Here is a 27,325-nt window from a genome sequence, read left to right as displayed (position 1 = left end):
GTCAGATCATGTCTCACCCCTGCTCAGAGCTTCCTCTGGCTTCTCCTTTTACCTTGAACAGAATCTCGACCGTATTCCCTTCCACGGCCTGTACCCCGCTCTTCACCTGCACCCTCTCTTCCTTATTACTCTCTTCAGCCACCGTGGCCCCCTTGATGTTCTTTGGCACGCTCCTGCCTCAGGGCCTTTGCACCTGCCGTTTGTTCTCTCTGCATAGCTCACTGTTCCTCTAGCTATCCTCGTGAATTCATTTATTCACTTCCCACGTATTTGCTGAGCAGCTTCCTCTGTGTCAGGCATTGTGCAGGAGAGAGGTAGACAGCCAGGAGTGTGACTGCTCAAACGAGAGCAATGCACAGTCTGAGGAGGAGACAGATGGTGAACAACCAACAAGCAAAACGGACGGCTGTGTGTTGTGCTCAGTGCTGTGAGGGAGACAAATAAGGGAGCATGATAGAGGAGAGGTGGTCTGGGAGGGCTTCCTGGAGGAGGTAGCGTATGAGCTGAGCTCTTACTGGGGAGGCTGAGTAGTACAGAGGAAGGGCACTCTGGGTGGAGGGAACAGCGTGTGTGGTCCTGAGTGTGACTGGAGGGCAGAGAGGCTGGGGGTGCACTGGAGGGGACAGCTGGGCAGCATGAGTCAGGCCCAGGGGCTTGGTTCCATGGGGCTGGCCCTCCGTAGGTGTGAGCAGGGATTAGAGGGAGCAGGTAGGCGCAGGAGGACGTGGGTGGTGCCCCGGGGCGAGGTGGTGGAGGGCGTGTCACATTTCTTTGGAGATCAGCTGTATTTGGAGGGAGGGGTCTGGGGCTCTGGTGTGAGTGACCCTGGGGGTGGTGGGTGCTCCCAGGTGGGCGGGCCTGCATACAGGTTTCTGGTGCAGGTGGCACCTAGGGTGGGAAGCCCCTGAGGGCCTGCGTGGTGACAGCCAGGGCAGTGGAGAGGCATCAGGCCTGAGGACAGAGGTCTTGGGGGGCAGGCCACACTGCAGGCGCCTGTCCCTTCTGGGGACACCAGGAGCTCTGTGCCAAAGCCTGTCTGCCACCCCAGCGTGGCCAGTGGGCGGGAGGGTCTTTGGGGTTTCTGTGGGCCTGGGAGGCCATCCCCGCAGGAGAAGGAAGCTCAGACACATGCTCTGGTTTCCCAGTCCAGCTGAAGGACTCTGGATGGCCCTGCCTGAAAGCCCGGGATGGGAGGGGGGTCCCCAAGCAGGGCCCCTTCCAGTCCTTCATGGAGGGGGTCGGCGGGCTCAGGGTCCCCTTGGATTTGGGAACCACACTGACACTGGAGGCCGGGACACCTTCACTGGGTCTCACCCCGGGTTGGCGCGGGCTTGTTCTCCCACCTCCCGCCTTTCCCCTCTGCTTCCTGCACTTCCTGCCTTGTGCTGGGAACAGTCGTGGGGACCGGGCGTTGGCACAAGAAGACTCAGCTCAGGGCCTGCATGGGGTGACTTCGTGGGTGGCCTGGGACGCACCTGTGTGACCCATGGGGGCCAGGTCGGCAAGAAGACTCCTTCGCCCACCCCCACTCCTGCCCTGCCGGTGCCCCAACTCGCTGGCTTTTCTCTGCTTAAGCGCACACGCTGCTTCCTTGTTGCTCCAGTGGCTTCTGGAACTTGCAGACCCGCCCCCGGTGGCCCCTGGTCCATCTCCAGCTGCCTCTCGGGATGCGACCCTCCCTGATTCTGGGCTGCCTGCCGCCCCCACCCCGTGTGCGTGGTCCATCGGGCACGTGGGCTTGTGTGGCTGCCCCTCCCTGTGGGCTTCTCTCCTTTGTTCTGGGGCTGTGGGTTTCCACCTTCCTGAAGGCGAAGGAGAAGCCCCTGCATCCCTGAGCCTCTCCTGGGGGCTCTGTTCTTCGGGAGCTCCTGGTGTTGGGGGTGCAGGAAGGGAGAAACGATGGGGAGATGCCCGACGGCCGCATTCCAAGTTGGGTCCCCGCCCACGAGGACCATGAGTGGGGAGACTGCTGGGGGGCCCCGGCAAGGTGGCCCCAGACGCTTGTCTCCAGCAGGGTGATAACCGATAAGGTCCCGGACCCTGGGAGCGGCTTCCTCCCCGGGTGTACCTCCCGAGACCTGGGTGGGAGGACACCAGTCCAGCATGACTGACCCTAGAGAAGGAGTTAGTCCAGCCTCGGCGGTTTCTCTTTCGAGAAGAGTCTCAGCTGCCTGCTGAGTGGCTTCTGCTGGTGATAGCGCCCGCCTCCTGGGCCCTAGCCGGCCCGGGGCGGCCACACGCGCACTGACTTCTGTTTGGTGTAGAAAACGTTCAGGAAGAGTGTCTGGGCAGGTGGGGTGAGGAGGGCTGGACCCTGGGTGCCCTCCACGAGCTCCTGCCCCTGCAGAGCTGGCCGGGACTTGAGGACCTGCCTTCTCTGCTCTGGGGAGGGCGGGGGGCTCATGGGAGGTGCAGCTGGACCGGCCACGGGTCGAGGGACGTCCCCTGGGCACCAGGGCAAGGGTGGGTGAGCCGGATGGCAGCCCGCATATCCTCCACTCGCCCACACACACGTAGCGTTCTCTGGTTTCACTTTTCCGTCTTGATTTTGAAAACATCAGCCACAGGTCTGCAGCAGACAGAACCATGACGGGGCCTCAGGGGGGGAAGCTGATTTCCCGTGATCCGGGCCTTGCTGTGCTTCTGAACAGCGACCGCTTTTTTGGGTTGTGGTTTCCCCTCCATCCTGACCCACCCCCAGAACCTGCCTTTCCGGTGATAAAGTAGTAAAACCGTGTCAGCGAATGCCACTCGGTTCATACCGTGTTGTTACTGGATCCGTGTTACGATGTTTTACTGCAATATCCCGGTTACCTGTGTGAGTTCCAGGTAGGCTCTTTGAGGGGCGACGGAGGGACGTTTCTGGGCACGGAGGGCGTCCGGCCAGGGTGAGGGAACCGCTCGGATGCTGAGGGCTTGTTGGGGCCCTGAGTGGGCCTCACTTGCTGCCTGTCCCCCCGACCCAGGGCACAGCCGGGCCGACGAGGACTGTGGAGATGAGCGGGCCAGGCACCGGCAGGAGCGGCTGCTAGGGGCGCGGCTGGACCGGGACCAGGAAAAGCTGCTCAGGTGAGGGCCTGGGAGCCTCAGGGCAAGGGTGGATGACCCTGCCTGGCTGCGGGGTGGTTCCGAGAGTGCGGGACACCCTCCCGAGGAAGGCCCCGGGGGCCCTTTGCTGAGCCCCAGCTGGCTCTTCTGTCCACCGGGTGCACAGTTGGCCCAGCAGCAGCCTGGTGTCCCCCGGTGACTTGGGGCGGCACCCCTTCTCTCCCACCTGTCCCTGGGGCCGTCCGGCCTGTCCCTGATGCCCCTGTTTGCTTCCAGAGAAAGTAAGGAGCTGGCTGACCTGGCCCGCCTGCACCCCACCAGCTGTGCTGCTAACGGCCTGAACCCCAACCTCATGGTGACTGGGGGCCCGGCGCTGGCAGGTTCCGGTCGCTGGTCCGCTGACCCTGCGGCCCACCTGGCCACACACCCCTGGCTGCCCCGCTCGGGCAGCACGTCCATGTGGCTCGCTGGACACCCCTACGGTGAGCGGGAGGGCGGCGGTGGGCCGGGATGGGGAGGCCTGACGTGTTGCTTCTGGAGCACGGCACCGGTGGCTGGTGCAGGGACAGCGCCCCTCCTCTCTTCCCCGTAGTTCAGCCCCCTCACTGCCCAAGCAGGGCCGTTATTAATGGCACCAGCATCGTGGGCCCTTGGCCAAGGCTGTCTGGGCACTGCCCAGAGCAGGCGGCTGGGCGTGTGTTCACAGCCCTTACCCTCGGCTTCCTGCTTGGAGGCCCAGGAAGTGGAGGATGGGGGAGTAGGCTGGGCCTGGGTCCCCAGCACTGACTCGGGCATGGGTCTCTCCTAGGCTTGGGCCCCCCTTCTCTTCACCAGGGCATGGCGCCTGCCTTTCCACCCGGCCTGGGGGGCTCCCTGCCGTCGGCCTACCAGTTCGTCAGGGACCCCCAGTCGGGCCAGCTGGTGGTCATTCCCAGTGATCACTTGCCTCACTTTGGTAAGTGGTGGCCCCGTGGCTGGGGGCAGGGGCTGTGGTGGCCTTCCACAGTGAGACTGTCCCAAACGCCATGGGAGGAGGACTGTCCTCCTATGGCAGGGGGTGTCCGCCTAGCAGAATAGGGTGGCTGTGTCATAAAGCCACAGGGGTCCTTGTTTTGATGAGTTCCTACCCAGAAAGCCCACGTGGGAGAACCAAAGCAGGGCTGCCCTGGTGGGAGGCCTGGACCCTCTGCCTTGGTGCCCCCATCCCTCAGGAATCCACTTTGCAGACCACTGGGTGTAGTAGGAGAAGGTGTGGAGACCCCACGTTGGCCCCGGGCCTGGGATGTGGCTGCCCGTGGCAAAGGGAGGAGGACAGGCTTCTCCGTCCCCAGGAAGCAACTGGAGGCCCAGCTGAGCCCACCTCTGCCTCAGCTTCCCCATCTGTAAAATGGGGTGATGGACACCAGGCGGTAGGTGCAGCCTCACTGTCTTCTTGCCCCCAGCGGAGCTGATGGAGCGGGCCGCAGTGCCACCCCTTTGGCCGGCCCTGTACCCACCAGGCCGCAGCTCCCTGCACCACGCCCAGCAGCTGCAGCTCTTCTCCCAGCAGCACTTCCTGCGGCAGCAGGAATTCCTGTACCTGCAGCAGCAGGCGGCCCAGGCCCTGGAACTGCAGAGGAGCGCCCAGCTGGTGGTGAGTTGGGGTGGGCGTGGTCACAGGAGGGCCATGGGGGCACTGGAGACCCTTGCCGGAGCTCCTCTGTCGTTGGTGAGGCAGAGGGGTCAACCAGCAGAAAGTCCAGTTCTGGCCTGTGAGTCAGAAAAAAATGAGAGAGGCTGGTGGTCAGGGGGGCCTCCTGGAGGAGGTGGCGTCTGCCCAGAGACCTGAAGAAGTTAGTTGTGGAAGAGCCCTCTGGGCAGAGGGGATGCTGTGAGCAAGGCTGAGAGGTGGACAGAGGCTGGCAAGGGGTGGGTGCAGGTAGCAATGGGGAAACCAAGGCGGGAGAGGTGGTCCTGTGGACTGGAGATGTTTGCATGGGAACTGGAGGGATCCCTGTGGGCTCCCGCTGTTTCCTGAGCCCTGCCTGGCCCGGTTGGGCGCCTGATGGCCCTGGGCTCCCCTCTCGGGCCGGGGCTGGCCTCCACCCATGTTGCCTGATCCCGTAAGATGGGCGACACTTGGTGTCGCCACCGTGTGGGCGGACTGCCTGAAGCTCTCAGCCCTCCTGCCTCCTTGAAGGTGTTCCTGGACATTTGTCCTCTGCTTGGCCTTGCCCCTCCTTTCTTGTGCAGCAGCTGCTCTGGAGGAGTCAACCGAGGTGACACAGGCAGCCAGTGGGGCCCTGGGTTTGAACCTTAGTTCTTCCGTGCCTGGCTGTGTGCCCTCCGGCAAGTGAATTCACCTCTCTGGGTTTCAAGTTTCCTCCTGTGGAAATGGAGTTGCTAGTAATTTCTGTGTCATCGGGTTGTTCAATGAGATTTAACAACCGTGACGGTGGCTGGGGCATGGAGCCTTTCCTCCCCGTGTGATTGTGCACTGACTGCCTGGCCCCTGGTGAGCACGGGCTGTTCGTGAGCCTTCCTCAAGCCATCAAAGACTGGGAAAGCCTCCCCCCGCCCACCTTTTGAGGTGTTTTGAGACCCAGATGTGAGAAGGCAGGAGAGTGCCCGCAGGTAGTGAGTCCTCCGTGCAGGTAGCTATCCTAGTGTCATGAAAGGGCCTCACACCTCCACCGGCCCCCCTCGTCCTGACCGTGAGGGTCCCAGAGGGGCCTGGGTCTAGACCGGAGGGCCCCCTAGCCCCGTCTGCTGGAATTCTACAAGGAATGCTGTGCTGCTTACGCATACTGTGACGGAATGTCAGTCTCGGGCTGGGGGTGTGGGCGGCCTGCAGCCCCAGACCCTGTCTGAGGTTCTCTGTGGGTCGCGGGGACCCCGGGGACAGGGCAGGTGGTGGGTGATGGGTCCTGCCGCGCTGACCCTGCCTGCCGGCCCCCTCCCCAGCAGGAGCGGCTAAAGGCCCAGGAGCAGCGGGCGGAGATGGAGGAGAAGGTGAGCAAGCGGAGCCTGGACGCCGCGGGCAAGGGTGGCCTGGGCGCCTCGGGCCCCGGGCTGCTGCCTCGGAAGCCCCCTGGCCTGGCCGCTGGCCCTGCGGGCACCTACGGCAAGGCCATGAGTCCGCCGCCATCTCCCCGCGCGTCCCCTGTGGCTGCCCTGAAGGCCAAGGTCATCCAGAAGCTGGAGGATGTGTCCAAGCCGTCCACCTACGCCTACCCTGCCACACCCAGCGCCCACCCCACTAGCCCGCCGCCTGCCTCCCCGCCGCCCACCCCTGGCATCACCCGCAAGGAGGAGGCCCCTGAGAACGTCGTCGAGAAGAAGGACTTAGAATTGGAGAAGGGAGCCCCCAGCCCTTTCCAGGCCTTGTTCTCAGGTAGGAGCTGGTGAAACAGATCCCCATGTGGTCATACACTCATTCATTCCTTCAACCTGTCAATCCTTCTTTCTGTGTTGAGCACCTACTGTGTACCTGGCTCACCGCTGGGCTCTGGAACGAATGCCCGAGGACACAGCTGGCCGTCATCTCTCTCTAGCCTTCCCTCAGTGGTAGGGTCAGGGGAAATGGGTGTAATATTAGAAGTAGGTTCTAAGTTCAGGAGGACCTCTCTGAGCATTAAACGAAGTAAGAGCTGCAGGATATTTAGCACCATAGCGGTGGCCCGTAGTAGGTGCTGTGTTGTTGCATTGACGATAAAACAGTGTATTCTGAGTAGAACTCGCACCCCACACGCTGCATGCACACTCGTGCCCTCTTCCCGTGTCCTGTGTTGGTCGGGACATGCAGCAGGTGGCCTTGAAGGGGCCTGAGGCCTGTGTTCCTCTTCCTGTGGGAGGACTTGAGTTCGAATTCCGAAGTTCAGATTTCTGCCACCGGAATGCTGTGTGTGATCTTGGGCAGGTGGCTGCCCCTCTCTGGGGAGATTTGATGTCTTGCTAGTCAGGTCAAGTGTGGAGCACATGCCTGGCCCTGGTGCAGGGTGAGGGTGCTCCGTGCGTCTGTCTCCCCCGGTTTGGTTCCTACTGAGCCCCTGCTGCTTGCCCCGCTCTGGGCTGGGCCTGGGACACTACAGACAGTCAGCTGTGCACCGTCCTGCCCTCAGGGAGATTACACTCAAGGGTGGGAGTTCAGAGTAAAAAAGTGAGGGAGGGGAGCCAGCCCTGTATTACTATTATTTTTTGAACAACTTGGATGCCCCAACTCTGCTTTAACGGCGTGGGGTGGGTGGGTTCTTGTGGGACGGAGGGCAAAGTCGGCACCGGCTTGGTGGGGACCATTTGGGGTCTTACTGAGCATGTGCTTCTGGCCCAGCCTTGTGCTGAGTGCTGAGGCTGGAGGGACCAGAGAAAGAGCCTTTGAGACCTGAAGACCCTCGGGGACAGGATGGTGGCCAGTTTTTCTCTCTGTGGCCCAGACATGCAGAAAGGCCCTGGGCTTCCTCAGATGCCATCTGGAAGGATCCCCGCCCCGCAGGCTGGCCCAGCAGAGAGGGTGGCTGGTGGGTGGGTGTTGATGGGGACACACGGGGGTGTCGGACATGGCAGGAGAAGGGGCCCCCGCTGACCCTTGGTGTCCTCGGCAGATATCCCACCCAGGTACCCGTTTCAAGCCCTACCACCACACTACGGGAGGCCCTACCCATTCCTGCTGCAGCCCACGGCGGCTGCCGATGCTGACGGCCTGGCCCCCGACGTGCCGCTCCCGGCCGATGGGCCCGAGCGCCTGGCGCTCTCGCCTGAGGACAAGCCCATCCGCCTGTCCCCGTCCAAGATCCCAGAGCCGCTGCGGGAGGTCCCGGACGAAGAACCACTGGCGGAGCGGGAGGTGAAGGCGGAGGTGGAGGACATGGACGAAGGCCCCGCAGAGCTGCCCTCCCTCGAGTCGCCGCTGACGCTGCCCCCTGAGGAAGCCCTGGCGGCCCCGAGCCCGGCGGGCGGCTGCACGGGTGGCCTGCTGGAGGCCCAGGCCCAGGCGCTGAGTGCCGGCGGCCAAGGGCCCGCGGAGCCCTCCGGGTGCCCGGACTTTGCCGAGGGGGCCGAGGTGCGGGTTGATTCACCGGGCCGGACAGAGTCCAGCGCGGCCGCCCCGGACCTGGGGGCTCGGCTGACGCCTGAGCCGCTGGTCAAGGCTAAGGAGGAGCCAGTGGAGGTGCCCGTGGACGTGCCCGTGGCAGAGGCGGCTCCCGAGGAAGATCTGGCCCAGGTGGCCCCGAGTGAGCCCCGGCCCAGCCTGGAACTGCCGGACTGTGACGTGCCCCCTGGGGAGGGACAGTGCCTGAGTCTGGAGGCCCCGGAGGCCGCCCCTGTGCCCGGCAGCGCCTGCTTCCTGGAGGAAGCGGGCTCCGATCAGTTCCCGCCCAGCCTGGAGGACCCGCTGGCTGGCATGAATGCCCTAGCAGCCGCGGCAGAGTTGCCCCAGGCCAGGCCTCTGCCCTCCCCGGGCACCGGAGCCCCAGCCCTGGAGAGGCTGGAGGCAGTGCAGAGCCTTGTGCTGGAGCCAAGCTTCCTGCACGGCATCACCCTGCTGAGCGAGATCGCCGAGCTGGAGCTCGAGAAGAGGAGCCAGGAGGCGGCAGGTGAGTCGTGCCGGGCGGTGGGCCTCTGTGGCTTGCTTTTTCCCTTTTTATTTATTTATTTTTAGGCCGCGTGGCTTGCGGGATCTCAGTTCCCCAACCAGGGATTGAACCTGGGCCACGGCAGTGAAAGCCTGGAATCCTAACCACTGGGCTGCCGGGGAACTCCCGCCTTTCCCCCTTTTAAGGAAAATTTTTTAAAATAGGATTTAAAAAATTTCAAAATCTCCAGGATGTGGTTTATTCGTGTGCACTTTAAAAAAAACTGTGGTGAAATATACATGTTGTAAACTTTTATCATCTTAACCGTTTTTAAGTGTACAGGGCAGAGGTGTTATGTACAGTCACGTTGTGCAGCCAGTTTTGGGGTTTCTTAGTGTTGACATTTCTGCTTGTTCTGTCAGTGGTGAGTTTCTAGTATCAGGATACTTTGGGTTGTGAGGGACCAAGACTTCTGTTTTAACTGGTTAGAAAAAGTCAGGGGAAATTTATTGGCGTGTGGAACCGAAGTATGTCAGTAATTAGGTAATATTTCAGGTATGGCTGGATCCGGGTGCTCAAACCAAGGAGTTTCTTTTCCTTCTTCCCTGTCTCTCCCCACCCCCGTTGTTTCACTTCTTTCTGTTGGCTTCATTCAAGGTGGGCCCACTGCCTTTATGGTGGTCACTGATATTTTCTCCCAAGCCCATGGGCCTGCTCAGCTCAGTAGACACACAGAAGAGGCCACCTCTTTCCACATAGCTCTGGCAAAGATGCTGTGATGCACTGTCAATGATTGGCTGACTGGGGTTCATGCTTTTTGCAGAAGCAAACCTTGTGGCCCAGGAGATGGGATGGACCAGGCTGATCATGCCCAGCCTTCGATGGGGGGACAGCCACTTCCAGGGTGTAGGGAGGGGTGGTCCTCAGAGGGAATGGAGTGCCTTCAGCAGAAGGGGCCGTGAATTCTGGGCTGGCACAAAACCACTGACATTCGACATAGAGATTGAGGTGCTCCAAGACGTGTGGGTCAGGCACAGCCTCGCGAGCCCACGCTTGGACCCGAAGCGGCACGGAGGAGGGGCCCAGGCCTGGCTGGGGAGGAGATAATAGCGCTGGACATTTCGGTGTATTTCCTCTAAAATTTCTTCTACACAGACACACAGTTCCAAAATCAAGGTCATTTTGTAAACACTGCTCTGTAACCTGCCTTTTTCACTTAGTATCTGCTTTATTAAACATTTCTCAAAGCTGTGTGTTCTTAAACGTTTTTTTTTTTAGGGATTACACAGTTTTCTGCCTGGTGGAGGCCCCAGCCTTCAATGACCCAATCCTAGATTGTCAGGCATTTTCATTTGCCTTCTTTTTTTTTTTTGCGGTACGCGGGCCTCTCACTGTTGTGGCCTCTCCCGTTGCGGACGGAGCGCAGGCTCAGCGGCCATGGCTCACGGGCCCAGCCGCTCTGTGGCATGTGGGATCTTCCCAGACCGGGGCTCGAACCCATGTCCCCTGCATCGGCAGGCGGACTCTCAACCACTGCGCCACCAGGGAAGCCCTGCCTTCTTTTTTATTCCCGCTCTCCCTCCCCCTCCCTCCCTCTCTTCCTTCCCCTCCCTCCCTCCCTCCCTCCCTCCTTTTCTTCCTTTCTTAGCTGCTGTAAATGATGCGATGATTACTCTTGAAGAAAAATCCTTGTCCACACCTCTGTTTTCCCAGGGATTTGTTCCCAGGGGTGGAATTGCTGGGCCAGAACCAGGCCATATTTTCAAGGTTCTTTCATTGTCAGGGTCAAATGCCTCATTCCAGGAAGCTTGGATGAGTGACACCCACTCCCCCTCAGGCGTCTGTTGTTTTGTTGTTGTTGTTCTAAAGTTCATTGTTTCTTTTCTCTCATTTAAATAGTTTGGTACAAAAAAAAATTTTTTTTTTCCAGAAGAAGAAAATGAAAACCCTCTTGATCCTACCAACTGGTGGGTTTTCAGTGGGGACCACAGAGGGCCAGGGGCATCTGGAGAGGAGGGGGCTGAGGACGGGTCCCCCGGTCTGGGGGTCTCTGCACACTCTGGCCCCTTTTCACACTCCTACCTCATCCACCTAGTCATGCAGCTCCTACTGTGTACCCGGCACCGTTTTGGTGCTGGGGGCCAGCGGTGAACCAGGCCATCTGCGTGCAGCCCTCAGGACTGTCAGGTGTTAAAAGGCCGGGAAGGGGACAGGGCAGGGGTGGGAAGGGTGGTCTCCTACAGCGCATGGCCAGGGAAGCCCCTGTTGATGGGTGGGAGAGGAAGATTCTTCTAGGGAAAACCAAGCCAGGCCTAAGGAACAGCAAGTGCAAAGGCCCTGAGGTGACTGTGTGTGTCATGTTAGAACAAAGGCAAGGAGGCCAGGGGCAGGAGCAGCGTCGGAAGGGGAGAGTGGTGGTGAGGAGGCCCCTGGGATGACTTGGGTGAGGGATGACCCCGGGGAGGTCTTCCACTTGGAGTGAAATGAGAGGCCGTAGGAAGGTGGTTTTGAGTTGAGCTGATAGGATCAGACTTACGTGCGGTTCCTCTGTGGGCTGTGTGGAGAGCTGACGCAGGGGTGAGGGCGGAGGCGGGGAGACCCCGGCGGAGGCTCCCGTCTCCATCCAGGCCCAGGGTGGCGAGGGGCGCACAGCCGAGGAGCACGTGGGTTCTGGGTGGAAGCTGAGGTGCGACCAGCAGGCTTTGCTGGTGGACTGAGCGTGGGTGTGAAAGGACGATGCCAAGGGTTGTGGCCTGAGCCGCTGGAAGGCGAGAATTCCAGTTTCTGAGCTGGGCAGGTGGGGCCGGGGGAGCATGTGTGGGGAAAGCCCAGCAGCTGGTGTGGACACGGACGTCTGAGGTGGATGTCTTGGATGCCCTCAGCGCTCTGCAGTGGAGTCTGCGGCCCCAGGGCTGGGGGCAGTGTCGGGGCGGGAACGTGCCCTTGGAGGCACCGGAGTGCAGGGGTGTGTGCACCACAGGGGCGAGCGGGGCCCCGGTGGCCCTCCCCCTTCGACGGTCGCCGACGGACGCTGAGCATCAGTCCCCTGCACGTTCTGTACGGAGCTGGGCCGTGAGTGGTCCCGGTGCGTACGGCAGGCCCAAGGCTCCTGGGCCCGTTAGCGTTTTTCCCGCAGCCCGTGTCGCTTCCTGGACCCACCGGCCCTCCCACCCCGCCCCTCCTGCTGCGCACAGCCGCCCACAGTCAGCGAACCTGGGCGTCCCCGGGCGTGCTGGCCGTCCTTCCCGCCCTGCAGCGCCGTAGCCTCTGTGACGGACGCCTGGTCCCATGGGGGTTCCGGTGCGCGTCTGGCCCCTGTTCCAGGGCACCTCCACATTGGTAAAGCCACAAGGTTGGTGTATTAGTCAGCTCGGGCTACTGTGCCAAATACTACAGATAGGGTGGGGTGGGGTAGGGCGGGGGTCGGGGGGCGTCTTGAGTGACAGAAGTGTGTGGTTTCTTGGTTCTGGAGGCTGGAAGTTCTAGATCAAGGTGTCAGCAGGTTGGGTCGGTTCCTTCTGAGGCCTCTCTCCTTGTTGGCTTGTGGATGGCCGGCCTCTCCCTGTGTCCTCCCATGGTCTTCCTCTGCGTGTCTCTGTATCCAAATGTCCCCTTTTGATAAGGACACAGTCACGTTGGGTTAGGGCCCACCCTAAAGACCTCACTTTAACTTGATTCCGTCTTTAAAGACGTTACGTTCTGGGGTATCGGGGTTAGGATTTAAACACGTGGATTTGGAGGCACACAGTTCACCCCACAGCTGCTGCCCTCGGGTCATCAGGCTGCCTTGGGCTGTCAGTCCTGGGGGGCCCCTGCAAAGCTGGTGTGTCGGAGGGTGAAGGAGGTGACGGAGTCGCTCTTTGGTCCCCCCTGTGACGGAGCAGGCCCCCCTCCCCCAGCAACTAAGAGATCTTACGGCTCGGGGGACCTTGGCGGGGGGTTCTCTGCTTTGTGGCCTCAGTGTCCGTAAAGACAGAAAAGCAAAACCAGTGACTCTGAACTGGCCACCGGTGACACTTGGTTGTGACAGCTTGAGGGGAGTACTACTGACATCTAGTGGGTAAAGGTGAGGGACGCTGCTAACACCCTACGACGATGCCCAGGACAGCCACCCGCAGCAGAGAACAGTCATGGAAATGTGAATGGCCCCAGGGTTCAGAAGCCCTGATCTGGGCAGTGCCATTGTTAATTGCATTGTCGATTTTAGGGAATTGTGCAGTTGGTAGTAAGGAATACAATTTTTCCCTCCAGCACATGTAGGACATTCACAAAAATGGATCATATGTTAGATCACAAAGAAAAACATCAGTTGAAAAATGAAAACTCATGTTACTTTAGTAGAAAGATTGTGGAGAAATAGGCTCTCAGGTACCGTTGTTGAGATCCTGATCTGGGTTCAGTCTCTTTGAAGGGCATTTGGAATATTTATCAGAGATAAACACATATACCTTGATCACGTTAATTGCACAGGCAGCATATTTCCTACACGGTGCCTACCCGTTCCCTACAAAAAAATTCAGGAGCCACCTAAATGCCATCAGTGGGGGATCATTTAGATAAATTAAAACTCATCAATACAAGAGAACTCTAGCCTGCTGTTGCTGCCTTTGGCCATATAAAATTGCTGATATTCTAGTGTTTTCGACTTACAGAAACGGCACTTTTTGTAAGGCTCAAGCTGTAATGTGAACACGTTTGTATTTTTGTGCTAATGTGAAGAGACTTTAAGTAGAAAAAAGAGTGCGATGTGGTATTTATTGATTGATGCCATTTTTATATTTATAAAGGATGCCTGTGTGTTACATATGTTTGAATATGTATAGAAGTTTCTGGAACCACCTGCCAGACACTGTCAGCAGAGGCACCTCCAGGGAGGGACCTGTGTTTGGGGGAGGAGAAAGGCTTTTGTTTCGTCACACCCTCTGCTTGGTTTGTGGTTTTTATCATGTGCACTTGTTACTTTTACAGTTTACAAAACTTATTGTGGGGCTCTTTTTTTCTTGTTTCTTTTTTTTTCTCGCTGCATTGGGTCTTCGTGTTGCACAAGGGCTTTCTCTACTTGCTGCAAGCGGGGGGCTACTCTTCATTGTGGTGCGCCAGCTTCTCATTGCGGTGGCTTCTCTTGTGGCAGAGCACGGACACTAGGCGCGCGGGCTTCAGTAGTTGCAGCATGCGGGCTTAGTAGTTGTGGCGCACGGGCCTAGTCGCTCCAAGGCATGTGGGATCTTCCCGGACCAGGGCTCGAACCCTTGTCCCCTGCATTGGCAGGCAGATTCTTAACCACTGCGCCACCAGGGAAGTCCCGGGGCTCTTTTTTTCTGATCATGAAAACCACGCATATTCCTCATGGAAGGTTTTAAGGACAGATAAGCAAAAAGAGAAGCGCAGTTCTAGAGAACAGCTCTGCCGGCCTTTGTTGACTCTCTGCGAGTCTGTGTACAAGTGTGTTGTGAAGAACGGGACGGCACCGTGTGTCCCGCACTCCTACCTGTTCTCACTCAGCGCCCATTTCCGGTGTCTGGGAAAGGCCCCGGGGCCGTCAGCATCCCGGAGGGGCCTGTGTGGCCTCAGGCCATCCATGAGCCTGCTCTGGGCCTCGCCCTCTTCCCGCTGGGGGCCTGAGGGGTGGGCCGTGGTGCCTGTGAGTCCGGCCCCCGGGGGCTCGGGCTCACGTCTCTCCTCTGGCAGGTGTGGAGCGGGGCCCAGCGGTGCGGCCCTCGCTGGAGAGCCTGCTGGCGGCCAGCAGCCACATGCTGAAGGAGGTGTTGGACGGCCCCTTCGTGGACCCGCTGAAGAACCTGCGGCTTCCACGGGAGCTGAACCCCAACAAGAAGTACAGCTGGATGCAGAAGAAGGACGAGCGGGTGAGGTGTCCTGGGCCAGGCCTGGGGGGCTGGGGGCGGGCGCGGGGTGCCCCCAGAGAGGCCACCTCACCCGGGCCTTGGCCGGCTTTGCGTTAGGAAGGGCCTGTTCCGCACCCAGCTGCTGCCACCAGTTTGCTGGGTGGTCCCGGGCAAGTCTCCTCTTCCTGGGTCCCGGTTTATCATGTAATCACGTGTCAAGAGTGCATCCCGTGGGTGACAGCTTGAGGGCTCAGAGAGAGCAGACCTGGCTGCGCCCCTGCCGCCCGTGGGGCCTTGGGCAGGCGGCTTCGTCTCCCTGTGCCCGCGACAGATGATCCAACAGCCAGCTCTGGCTGAGCGGTCCTTACGGGCCAATTCGGCCTGGACACAGCCCTGTGAAGTTGGCTTTTCGGTCCTTGGCGTGCAGCCGGGCAGTCCGTTTTGCTCAAGGCCACAGCTCGTGAGGGGTAGAAGTCGGGTGTGACCCGGGCCCCTGGTCTCCGCTGTGAGGTCCCGCACCCCGGCCGAGGGCGGCGTCCTCACCCGCCCCTCCCCGCAGATGTACGCCATGAAGTCCTCCCTGGAGAGCATGGACGCCATGGAGCTGGACTTCCGGATGCGGCTGGCGGAGGTGCAGCGCCAATACAAGGAGAAGCAGCGCGAGCTGGTGAAGTTGCAGAGGCGCCGCGATTCCGAGTGAGTGTGCCCCGCCGGCCCGCGGCCCGGGCTCTGTAGGCGCCGCGCTCAGGAGGGCGGCCGAGGCAGGCCGCCAGGTGTGCGTGGCCCCGAGTGACGTGTGCGCACCGTGCGTCCCTTCTCCGCGCCCCGCCACCCCCCGGGTGCACAGCCAAGCGTGTGATTCTCTTTAAGGGACAGGCGCGAGGACCCCCATAGAAGCTTGGCACGCAGAGGCCCTGGCAGGCCGCGGAAACGGACCCACGCCCTGAGCGCCCTGTCGCCCCCCCGCAAGAGAGGGAAGAGCCGCATCCGTAGCGGAAAGTAAGGCTGGCCCCTCGGTGGGTCGGGGACTGGCACAGAGCTCGGAGGGGAGGATCCCGGGCCTGCGCGGGGCCTGTGTGGGCGCCGGGGACCTCGTGTCCCTCAGGCTCTGACCCACCTGCATCGGCGGCTCGTGGGCAGCATGGCACGCTGCCCCGGGCGGGCCAGGAGGGCGAGCGTGGAATGGACAGGCAGACCCACCCCAGCCAGCGTGTCGAGTGTCACCCAGGCGTTGGGCCCGTCTCCCTGCCGCACCTGCTTCCTCCATGGCTAGGGGCTGATTCCCGAGCCGCGCTCTGCGGAGGGCCGCGCTCTGCTCTTGCTTGGTTCCCTCTGTGCCAGACGGCGTCACTCCCGTTCTCCTGGCTCCCTGGGACTGGGGTCGCCGTCTCCGTGCACTCGGGGACAGGCCCCTTGGGGAGCAGCAGGAGCCACGTGCGGCTGGAGCGAGAGCGCCCCCTCCAGGCCGCGTGTGGGTGGGAATGGTGCTGCGTCCTCCCAGGGCGTCGCGGGGTAGCACGAGCTGAACGGGAAGGGGCTGGAGGGCACCTCTGCCTGGGACAGCAGGGCAGGCGGACGCCAGGGCTTCGTTGAGGAAGCAGAGGGGGCCACACAGGGTACCTTCAAAGGCATAGGAGAGGCAGTGGGGCGGCCACAGCTCTTCTCAGGAGAAGGCAGGCCCAGGGGCCCCCTCGTCTTGCATTTAACCTTCTTGGCTGTTCCTGACTGACGAGAGGATGGAGAGAGGGAGAAATACCCTGTCAGCAGCCACACGGGGCGAGCAGCGGGGGAGAGCGGCTCCTGGGGAAGAGAGCAGAGGCTGGGGCTGCTAGCACGCAGAGCCGCTGGTTACGCGTGGACCCCGGAAGCGGATGCAACTCCTGCCCAAGTCCCAGGTCTGCCTCTTATTGTGACCTTGGGCCAGGTGATAGCTTTTATAGATGAGTTCCTTCATCTATAAAAAGCAGTGTATAGAACACAGCATTGTTTTGTGGTTCAAGTATAAAGCACAGACGTGGAACAAGACACGTAGTACCAAGTAAAAATTATTAATTATTATTATTACTTGCGAGGGTTTAGCTTAAAGCAGGCAAAAGAGGCCTTTGAACCAGGACCGTGGCCCGACTGCTTATGCTCCTGGGGGTACAGGAGACCAGCCAGCGGCTCTTCCTTCATAGAAGCTCTTGATCTTAATCCCCCTCCCGTCCTGGTGGATTTCCGCGGCATTCCCGATCCTTGTTCTCGGCATGTTTTGGTACAGAGGTATCTGACGGTGTAAAGATACGTGTATGAGTGTGTATGTGAAGGAGCACGAGAGAGAAAGAGGCCAGCAGCGGATACACTGCTTTCAAGAAGTTCTTCTTTTTTCCCCACTAAACTCTCATTCTGCCTCCTTCACAAGTATCCCAGAATCCCAGCACCATAGTGCTAGATGCTCCGTCTCCCCAGGCTCGGCACTCTTGTCACCACGGTCTGTGCGTCGACATCCAGAGCCCACCCTTCAGGGCCACGAGGGCGGGCCCCCAGCCCGTGAGTGCTGCCTGGCCAGGGCGCTGACCGCTGGTGCATCTGGGTTTCAGGCTGAGCGGCAAGCCCCTGCTGACCTCGGACGACTGTGAGCTGGGAGCAGGGTTGAGGAAGAGACACAAGGGGCCTGAGGAGGACCACGATGCCCTTGGTGGGGCCGGGAAAGCCAGGGGGAGGAGCCAGCCTTGGGATGAGCACGAAGCCTCTTCGGACTTCATGAGTCAGGTCAGTGACCCCGCCCCGTCTTCCAGGTGTGATGCTGGCTTGGGGCGGAAGGTCTGGAGGGGGTGCCGAAGTTCACGCTCCCTTGGCAGGCCTGCTGGCCCTGCTGCTGCACGGAAACCGTGGAGGTGGTTGCCTTAGGGCCAGAGCGACTCTCCTCCAATGTTCTTCATTGTGCAGAGGGGGAAAGTGAGGCTCAGGGGAGGTCAGAGACCACCAGAGTGACACAGCCTCAGGTGGAGCTGTGTGTGTGCCACTTCCTGTGTGTGTGCTCCGTGACCCGGTGCTGAAGCCGAGAAGAGAGACTGCAAGGTCTTGAGCAAGTAATGCAATTACTCTGTTGTTTCACAGTATGAGTTTAATGAACAGCTTCACCACTCTGTAGTTCGAGGAAACAAGGGCTTGATGCCGTTGTAATTTCCTCTGTGAACTGTCCTGAGGTAAGGGGGTGAGAGCCAGCACCTTGATTTTTCTTCTTTCTGCAGAGCATTGAAATCGTCCACTTAAGGCCCTCATTGCTAAATGCTTATGTTCCTTGTCATCCCTCCCAGTAAAGGCCCTGTGGGAGGGGGCTGTTTTGGTTGACTCGGCAGTCAGAGGGAAGGCCTCACATAGGGGAGACTGGGTCCAGGCGGAGGGGAGGGAGCCAGTTTGTACATCAGGATCTTCTGTACTCTCGAATTGTGAAGGACACTGTCGTGCTTTAATTGACACTATCCCAGCTTTTCTCTCCTTATGAATTGTTACCTGATTAAAGTAAATAGCGATAAAGTGTTCAAATGAGGGCCATTGAAACGGCAGGTTTCAACAACAAAGGACTACAGCCCACGAGAGAGAAGCACAAGCAGGAATTTATCTGTGAAATCCCTAATCGTTCTTTCTGCTTCAGGCATCCAGGGCACACTCAAGACATTTTCTCGGCAGCTTTAGCCCATTTAGCTGGATGGGCTGATTCAGGCTGTGCTGTGCAGCCGTCTTCATCACCTGCTTTAGGCGATTGAGATAAGCAGATCAGCTGTGCTGTGATCTGGGTTTTCCATCTTGGGTTCATCCCTCCTCCCTTAATCCAGCCGCCTTCTCCCACACTGCGGCAGCAGTGCTTGCTTCGAGCGCTTCCCCTAGGAGGCACCAGGTAGCGCCGTGGAGAGCCAGTGGCAATGCCAGTGTCACTGATAACTGTGACCACAGTGACGGCTATTTAGTAAGTGCTTCATGTGCCTTTTCTCAGTTCGTCTTCAGAACCACCCACTGAAGCCTGTGCGTAATTACCCCCATTTTACAGAGTAGGGGAACTGAGGCTAAGAGGAGTTAAGCGACTTGCCAGAAGCCACAGAGGCAGGGAGAAGGAGCTGGGGTTCGTCAGAGCTCGTGCGTGGAGACCCAGTGTTTGGTCAACCGTCTTAACCTGTGACTTCCCAACTTCCCTTTCCAGCTAAAGATTAAGAAGAAGAAGATGGCCAGCGACCAAGAGCAGTTGGCAAGCAAGCTGGACAAAGCCCTCTCCCTCACAAAGCAGGACAAGTTGAAGTCGCCCTTCAAGTTCTCGGACACTTCTGGGGGGAAATCAAAGACGAGTGGGGTCTGCGGCAGGTACTTGACGCCCTACGACAGCCTGCTGGGCAAGGACAGGAAGGCGCTGGCCAAAGGCCTCAGCCTGTCTCTGAAAGCCTCCCGAGAAGGTAAACACAAAAGGGCCGCCAAAGCCAGGAAGATGGAGGTGGGGTTCAAGGCCAGAGGCCAGCCCAAGTCGGCCCACTCTCCGTTCGCCTCGGAAGTGAGCAGCTACTCCTACAGTAAGTAGCGGGCCGCGCCGCCTCAGGGCCGCTCTTTCTCTCCTTCCTTCTCTTTCCTCCTCCTCCCCTTTCAGCCTCGAAAGCTCGAAACGTCTCTCTTCCGCCTCTCTCGGCCTCGAAAGCGAGATGGTCTCTTTTCCGCTTCTGTGCGGGCCCCGCCCAGGCCAGAAGCGGAAGTGCCTGTGATTGGCGGGTGCCGCTGGGCGGCCACCTATGATTGGTGGGGGCTCGTGATTGGCGGGCGGGTGGGAACGGAAAGCCCCCCGCCCTTTCGGTGCCCGAAAGCCGTGGGTGTGGAGGCCGTGCACCATAGAGTTGGCCGCTTCTGGGCCTGGAGTGGCTGGTCGTGAGAACCCTAGAGATAACCCGGACTCCATGGCCCGCAGGCGGCTGTCTGTCCTTGGGCCCGGTCCTAGTGAGAACAGCATCTATGGAGCGCACGCCAGGGCTGTCTGGGCCGTATTTCCCTTTGTCTCTGCGACAGTTCTCCAAGTGGTTAACCCGTGTTGTTCCCGAGGATAGATCCTGAGGTCGGGCCGGGGTCAGGCCCAGCCTGTCCGCCTCAACTGTGCAAGACGTCCTGCCATCATGGGCGCGGCCTGTGCGCTGCCCGCACAGCAGCCGCCGGCTCCAGGCGGCTTTCGGGCCCCTGAAACGTAACAGCTGGTGGGACTGAGGGACTGAGCTTTAACCGGAGCCTGTGGCATTGGAGCTGCTTTCTCTGGGAACTCGGGGAGCATGGTTTTCCGGAGCCGGGCAGCCTTGCCCCCCACGCGAACCCCGCCGCCCCGCCGGCTCTCTGTGGCCTCTGGTGGCCCAAAGCCCGCCGTCTAGCATGTAATAGGTGCTCAATAAGTATTTGTGGGCGGAACGCGCAGTGCCCAGGATGGGTGGGTGTCGATGCCGTGCCCGCTGCAGCAAGGCCAGGAAGGGGCTTCTTGCCTCCTGGCCCCTGTCAGCGGGGTTGGTTCCGAGGCGAGCCCAGGCCGTGAGGGGGGTGGCAGGCTTTTTCATTGTTGACTGCCTGGACCTGTGTGACTGGGCCTTTGGCTGGCTCCGCCGAGTTAACGGGGTTGGGGGTGTTGAACGTGAAGTGTGAAAAATGGACCCCTTTGGGCTTCCCTGGTGGCGCAGTGGTTGAGAGTTCGCCTGCCGATGCAAGGGACGCGGGTTCGTGCCCCGGTCCGGGAAGATCCCACATGCCGCGGAGCGGCTGGGCCCGTGAGCCATGGCCGCTGAGCCTGCGCGTCCGGAGCCTGTGCCCCGCAACGGGAGAGGCCACAACAGTGAGAGGCCCGCGTACCACCAAAAAAAAAAAACCGAAAAAAACAAAAAGGATCTCTTTAAGGTTACAGTGAAGAAGTGAAGAATGTCTTTATGGATTTGGAGTTGAGATACAGAGGGCTGTTGGCAGCCCTAGGTGAGCTCACGTGGGAGAAGAGCCGGACCTGGCACCTGGCATGAGATTAAGCTGCTGCTGGGGGATTTTTTGGTTTATTTTTAAGGTTCGCGGATTTGATTGCCCCGCGTCTCCAGGGTTGATGCTCAGATAGGCGTTGGGGCAAGCAGCTCCTTTGGTGCCTTAGGTACTGAGGACGTGTTCGATGGCCGAAGCTTCCCGGCCCTGGCGTTTGGATGGGTGTGAGTCGAGCAGCGTGGCCCAGGCCCCTGGCCACTGTGGACCAGTTTTAGGGACTTGCAGCCCTGAAGGAGGAGGGAAGGGCTTTCCTCTGCTCATTTTGGAATATTGAATAGAGAGTGGGGGAGGGTTGCTGCTCCTTTGATCTTTCAGGGGACAGTGGTCGATGGATGTGGCCTGGCGAGTTGCTGGAAGAATCCGCCACTCCTCCCACTCGCAGGTGGGTGTGGCGGGGTACAGGCTAGAGGCCAGAGAGGGGCTGAGGTCTCTGAGCCGCTGAGTGTACTGCAGCGGATGTGCGCATGCGTGCAAGGCAGCGTTCCAAGTGCTGGTCTACCTGTTAGGCCTTTGTCTGAAACTGCACTGTCCCCGTGAGAGAAATGGGTTGTCACTGCCACAGGGAGGTCGGAAGGCCTGTCTCCAGCTAGCTGGCGGCTATGATATGCAGCTGGCTGTGGAGAGAGCGTGTCTCTCTTTCGTACCTTGGCTTTTTCGCTGTTCGCGGTCGCGGAGAGCGCACGCACGGTCGTGAAGAGGTCGGGGTGCTTCCAGCAGAGGTGCTGCGCCTGCAGGAGGTGGGAAGAGAGCACGTTGCTCTCTTGCTTTTCCACATTGGGTTGTAGGGGTCGGGTGGCGTGCTTGGTGGGTTCTGGGGAGAAGCCAAGCTGGTCATCCTCACGCTCGGACGTCTCCAGCCTGGGTTGTGGCCTCAGGAAGGACGGGATGGAGTACACGGGCGGGAGAGCTGTGGCTGGGGACGGGCGGAGGCTCGTCTGTGTGCTCCCTCCTTGTAGAGTGGAAAGCGTAGACGGAGGAGGAGGAGGAGGAGGAGGCAGCCAGAGGACCCCTGTCCCCGAACACGCACACCCCCCCCCCACACACACACCACACACACCACACCCACACGCACACACCACACTCACGCACACCACAGACACATACACACCACACACACCACACTCAGGCACACCACACTCAGGCACACACCACACCCACCACACACCACACATGCACACACACACACTACAGACACACATACCACACCCACAAACACAGCACACACACACGCACACCACACACACACCCTCCACACACACCACACAGAAAAACACACAGCACACGCCACACACGACACACACACCCACGCACGCCACACACACCACAGACACACATACACCACACACACACCACAGACACGACACAAACACAGCACACACACACGCACCCACAGATACACTGCACACCACACACACACCACACACACACCACACTCATGCACACACCACACACCACACCCACACACACACCGCACACTGCACACACATACTTAGCGCACACACCACACTCAAGCACACCACACATGCACACACACCACACACACACACACCTAGCACACACATGCACACCACGCACACACACAGTTTTTCTTGGACTTGGAGAGAGCTGGTGTGCCAGAGCTGTAGCTGCGTCCATTAATGTTGCCCACGTTTGGGGTGGATTTACCAGATCAAGGGACCACAGCCTTTGACTGCAGAGCCTTTCCATCCAACGGAGTCTTGCTTAACAGCTTCACATGTAAAACGGATCAAAGTGGTATATGTCCGGGGTGGGATTGGTAGGGGCCAGAGCTGTGCCCGTTTGACAGCCCTCCTCCCCAGAGCTGGGTGATCTCTCTCAGGAAAGCCTCACCCGTGTAGTAAGGTTGGAGACTTGTGGGAAGCGGGCAGCAGTGTACTGGTAACCCTGCTCTCTGATAGGGAAAGGGTGGGGGGACAGCAGCCCGGATATCATTGCGACATCATTTGCCTGTTTCTTTGGCGTAACTGTTCAAGCCGCCGTCCTGACATTGCTGAGCAGGGGGCTGGGAACGGGGGTGCACGATCGCCATCGTGAGCCCGCGCCCGCTGGCCCTGCACACCGCTGGGAGCTGGTGTATGGGAAAGAATGGCTCTAACTGAGCCCTTCCCCTCCTAGGCGTCGTCCCTCCCCACAAGGGGCCTCTGGGCCAGCTGCAGTCCCATGGGGTAGACAGGACTTGGCGGTGATCTCTGTGCCCGGGGCAGAGACCTTCCTGAGAGTGGCCGGGTGGTGGGGGATGCTGGCCGCAGCCGGCCTAGGAGGAGCCTGGGTCCAAACCCACGGAAGACGCCTGCAGCTCAGAGGCCTCGCGGGTGAGAGGCGAGGCCCAGGTCGGGAGGAGAGCTCCAGGCGGCGGAAGTCCGCTGGTTCCACGGCAGGTAGGCATCTGGACCTCTCTGTCTGGCAAGCAGGAGATTGTTCTCAAAAGCGCTGAGAATAATGGAAGAAAGACACCAGCCCCCTCCCTCCCCCCGCGCCCTGTGACTTATCTTTATTAAAAACTACTTTGACTGCAGATACGGACTCAGAGGAAGAGGAGGAATTCCTGAAGGACGAGTGGGCTGCCCAAGGCCCCTCCAGCTCCAAACTGACATCTTCCATCCTGTGCGGCATGGTGGCGAAGAGCGGCAAGCCGGCCGGCGGCCCCAAGCTGACCAAGAGGGGCCTGGCGGCCGCCCGGACTCTGAAGCCCAAGCCGGCTGCCGGCAGGAAGCAGCCGTTTTGTTTGCTGCTTCAAGAGGTCGAGGCCCGTTCCTCCTTCAGCGATTCCTCGGAGGACTCGTTTGACCAAGGTTACTAGCTCCAAACACACAATACCTCCCGTGTTTCCTAGCGAGAGAGTGAGTGCGAGAGCGAGCGCGAGCGAGGGGTGGGGGCGGCCGCGGCGCCGCCGGGATGGCCGGCCAGGGCGGCCGTCTGGTTCTTGGCAGCGTAGCCTGCTGTATCAGCCCAAGTCCTTTTTTTTTTGTTTTTTGTACCCGTATCGTTGTGATAAGGCCACTGGCTGGCTCTTCTTGAGCTTCTACACGGACTGTTCTTCGTCTTCCTCTCTCGTCCCCTCCCCTCCCCTCCCCTGCCCCCTGGACCGCAGGCCTGGGTGGGTCCTCCCGGAGGGGCCCGTGGAGGCCTCCCTCCTCGGGGACATTTTGTAAATGGAATTCTGTCGTGTGGGCGTGTGACTTGATGTTTGTACCGCGATTTTGGTAATACCAAGCTTTATTAAACATATCGAGTTCATTTTTAACTAAACCCGTGTGCCTTGTCTCTCTTGCTGTGTCCTGACTAGACCATTAGGTTGCCGCTTCCCTCATTTTGTTCCTCCTGCCCCGCTCACCCCGTTCCCCACCCGTACCCCAGGAGGGGTGGATGGAATAATGCAGTCTGCGCTCTCTCTATTATTCAAATATCCCTGGTAGCTGTTGGCATGCCTTTCATTTTTCAGGTTTAAAGTCAACTGCTTTCACTTCCAGCTTCATCCTTTTTTTTTTTTTAAGCTGCTTGTTTGTCTTTTGTTTTCTTAAAGCTCTATTCTTACGCAACAGTGGTTAAAAAATATTTGCAAACACTCATTTTCTAACGCATGTTTCTGTTTCGAAGGGCATGTAGGCAGTGTAGGGTCAAGACCACCTGCTGTCCCCGAGTTTTGTTGTGAAATTCAAGAGGCTTCACTGCCGTGTTGGGGGTCAAAGCTCACGGGGAGTCCCAGGCTCAGTCCCAGGCCCGTCTGCTCTCAAACTCACTTACAAAGAGGAGGTTGGCCTCAGGGACCTCTGTAAGCGCCCTGGCTCTGATTTCCCTAACGTCAGAATTCACCTTTTGGGGTTGGAAGTGTCTCAGCCTTCCAGGACCTCCAGTCACAAATGTCCTGGGGCGGGGGGACGGAGGGCAGCCAGCCCATGCTTAAGTGCTTCTCGCCCTGCTTTTGGATTTGCCTCAGGGTGGACCCCCTTTAGGGATCCCAGAGCCTGGGTAGCAGCACCTGGGGGTCAGAGCCTAGACCCTGACGCTCTGGCTGGGATACATTTTGGGTGACCTGGAGACGACGTGGACGGGGGCCAGGTGCTCCCGGGGCTCTCGTTCTCCGGTGCTGCTGCCATGCCTGAGAACGTACAACCCGGGCCACTAGCTCTCCAGCCAGCCTCGTCTTCCGAGGCTTCCCCCAACCTGGGCGTCTGTGGACCAGTCTGGCTAGTTCGCCATTTCCCTCTCCCCGTCTTCTGGGCTGGCTCCCTATGCCTCCTCCCCCCTGTTAAAGCCAGAGTTCCAGCTTCCGAGTTTTGGAGCTCTCGTGCTCCAGCCCGGACCCCATACAGAAGCAGGCAGCCCCGCAGATCTCATAGTGAGGGGCCCTTTGCCCAGGATGGGCAGAGGGAGCCAGGGTCCAGCAAACCAGGGCCAGACACAGCAGTGGACGGAGCCCAGATAAGGGGGCGTGCAGGGGGCATGAGGAGGGGGTCCCCACTGCACCCAGACGGCTGGTCAGGTCTTGAAAGGGATATTTGGGTAATAGGGCCTTACTGACACCTGGTACTAAAACACCTAATTGGCTTGGCTTTTCTAGTGTGTCCGCTTTCTCCCCCAGCAGCTTGACCATACCTTCACCCTTGACCCCTACCCATGATGCTTTGAATGTCTGTTTTGGTCTCTTGCATTTGCTCTCACGCTGCACTCTGGACGCAAAGCGAAGGCTGGGAGTAGGTCAGACGGCGCAGCGGGTCACTGAGCTTGGGTCCGAGCCTGGCTCGTTGCCCCGTAGGTAGGCAAAACCCTTTTCTCTGTGTCCCCTCTGCCCCCCCCCTGCTCGGGGTTTGCCCCCATCGGCTATGGCAGCAGCGGATCGCTTTGGCATTTATGGATCGGGTTTTGGAAAACCAAACTGAGCGACAACAGCCAACCCCACGTACTGAACCCGGAGTTTTTTCTATGGAAAAAAGTTTTTCTGCATTTCCGCGGGTTTCTTTGTTGGGACTTTTTCTCCCCCTGCCCTTGGCAAACTCTGTCGCCTCAGGTGTGGACACCTGCAGAAAGGCCTTCCTGGTCCTGAGACCCCCTCCGCTGCCCCTACCCCTCGGACCCTGGCCTGAGCAGACCAGCCGCTGTCGGAGGCGGCCCTGGTGGGCCGTCAGGCTCTCGGGAGCAGGGGACGGGGAGGGCCTCAGGAGACCACGATTACCCGCATCAGCATTTCGTGGAAGGCGCGCCTTTTCTCGGCCCTCTGCTTTCCAACCGTCCTTCCATCTCAGGGTGCTGGGTTGGGTTGGGGGCCGCTGCTGGCTTTCTGGGGTCCGATGTGGACATTCCAGACTTCCAGAAACCCAGAGCCAGCCCAACCCCGCCGGCAGAGAATGCTGGGCAGGAGAGAGTTCTGGAGTCTCCACACCTGAGCAGCCCCGGGAAGGCCACCTCTAGAAGGGAAAGCTGGCCCCGTGTCCAACCCCGTGCCCCACCCCAGCCAGCCCCCCGCCCACCCCCTGCTCAGCTCGGCCAGCCCCGGGGGGGGCCTGCCTGAGGTGGGGGACCCGGGCGCTGCCTACAGTCTGCCTACACTTAGCCTGCTTTGCCGCTGTGGCCCACTGGGCGGAGACAGAGCCATGTGACGTCCGCAATGTGAATGGATCGCAAGTGTGCACTGCCTGCCTGCCGCCTGCCCGCCCCGCTGGCCTCCATCCCGCTGCATCCATCGCTCTGGGAGCCGGGTCTCCGTCTTCTCACTCCTCTTAACAAACCTCCTCTCTCTCTGCCTCCTTCCTCTCTCGACTCCCTCCGGGCGTTCCTTGAGCTCTGGTCTGTGTCCCTCACTGAGGGCTCCCCTGGGTGAATGGGCAGACGGAACCCCGTCCTCACGGGCACCGCTGGGGCCGCCGCTCTCGGCCGCTAGCTGCACTCCAGCAGCCAGGCGTCTCGGGGCGTAGGCAGGAGAATGTGGAGTTGGCCATCGTCCAGGGCCTGTCCACCTCTGGGCCCAGACTCCCTGCCCCCAGACGACACGGAGAGATGACGGCTCATTTTCCTCCAGCCTCTTCTTGCTGGAGAGTTGTTTCCATCCTGGCCTGGCCCAGGCCTGGGCCAGCGGCCCCAGAGCCACCTTCACGCTCCCAGCGCCCTGGGCAGACAGGCATCCCCTGGCAGGTGTCCCTCGGGGGCTCCTTGACAGAGGTACTGGGTGCCCCCCCACCGCCGCCCTTGTGGGGTTAGCTGGGCTGTGTCCCTGGAAAGGCAGGAAACAAGCCTGTACCTCCAGAAGGTCTCTCTTTTTGGTGAGGGCTTAGTTCACATGCAGGGAACGTCATCCTCTCTGCTGTGGCCGCCGGGCCCACAGCTTGCCAACCTCTTTTGTCCCGATGGCCCGAGCTGGGCTCAGGGCTGCAGGTCCTCGGGCGGTAGAGGCCAGTTTCTGGGGAGAAACTTGTCTCTCTTCAACCGGGGAGACAGGCTTCCTTAGTTTTCTTTCCACTAGACTGTGGGTGATGAGCCAGCCCGCCCCGGGTTCGAATCCTGCTGTGCTGCCTGAGCCCCTGACTGTGCCGAGCCTGGCCTCCTGGAGCCGAGTGGACCCGCCCCCTGCCCCCTTCCTGCTCCCGTGGGTCCCGCTTGTGGATCCCTGGGTCGCGATGAGATGAGATTTTCACAGATAAGAAGCTAGCGGCTCAGAGAGGGCCGGGGGTTTAGCCCCAGGCTTCCCAGTGCGGGCGAGTTGCTGGGAGTCAACTTTGGACCCCAGAGCCTGCTCAGGGTTTCCACCATGGGAGCCCCCCACCCCCCAGAAAGAGACCAAACTCCACCTTCTCCTGCTGCCAGCCGCCAGGCCGCCCGCTGGTGAAAGTGCCCCCAGGCGCCTGTGTC

General features: G+C 59.9%; 1 protein-coding gene across 2 annotated transcripts in view; it reads left to right on the top strand.

Annotated features, from left to right (window-relative positions):
* TNRC18 (trinucleotide repeat containing 18) overlaps positions 1-27,325 on the top strand; it is an 80,692-nt gene that overhangs the window by 28,068 nt on the left and 25,299 nt on the right. Inside the window, exons 5-16 of one of the 2 annotated variants that reach the window (XM_079719464.1) lie at positions 2,967-3,069; positions 3,325-3,530; positions 3,857-4,003; positions 4,491-4,681; positions 5,992-6,421; positions 7,629-8,621; positions 14,289-14,464; positions 15,003-15,139; positions 15,314-15,442; positions 17,023-17,194; positions 18,624-18,984; positions 22,999-23,274. In XM_079719464.1, coding sequence (XP_079575590.1) covers positions 2,967-3,069; positions 3,325-3,530; positions 3,857-4,003; positions 4,491-4,681; positions 5,992-6,421; positions 7,629-8,621; positions 14,289-14,464; positions 15,003-15,139; positions 15,314-15,442; positions 17,023-17,194; positions 18,624-18,984; positions 22,999-23,274 — 3,321 coding nt within the window. Of the gene's footprint in view, positions 1-2,966; positions 3,070-3,324; positions 3,531-3,856; positions 4,004-4,490; positions 4,682-5,991; positions 6,422-7,628; positions 8,622-14,288; positions 14,465-15,002; positions 15,140-15,313; positions 15,443-17,022; positions 17,195-18,623; positions 18,985-22,998; positions 23,726-27,325 lie in introns of those variants that run through there. The other variant, XM_079719465.1, reaches the window with a different exon arrangement.

This window comes from Hyperoodon ampullatus (genome assembly GCF_949752795.1).
Source record: "Hyperoodon ampullatus genome assembly, chromosome: 14".
Classification (NCBI taxonomy): domain Eukaryota; kingdom Metazoa; phylum Chordata; class Mammalia; order Artiodactyla; family Ziphiidae; genus Hyperoodon; species Hyperoodon ampullatus.
Note: the sequence above shows the minus strand (reverse complement) of the source record. Positions and strands in the feature narration are given on the sequence as shown.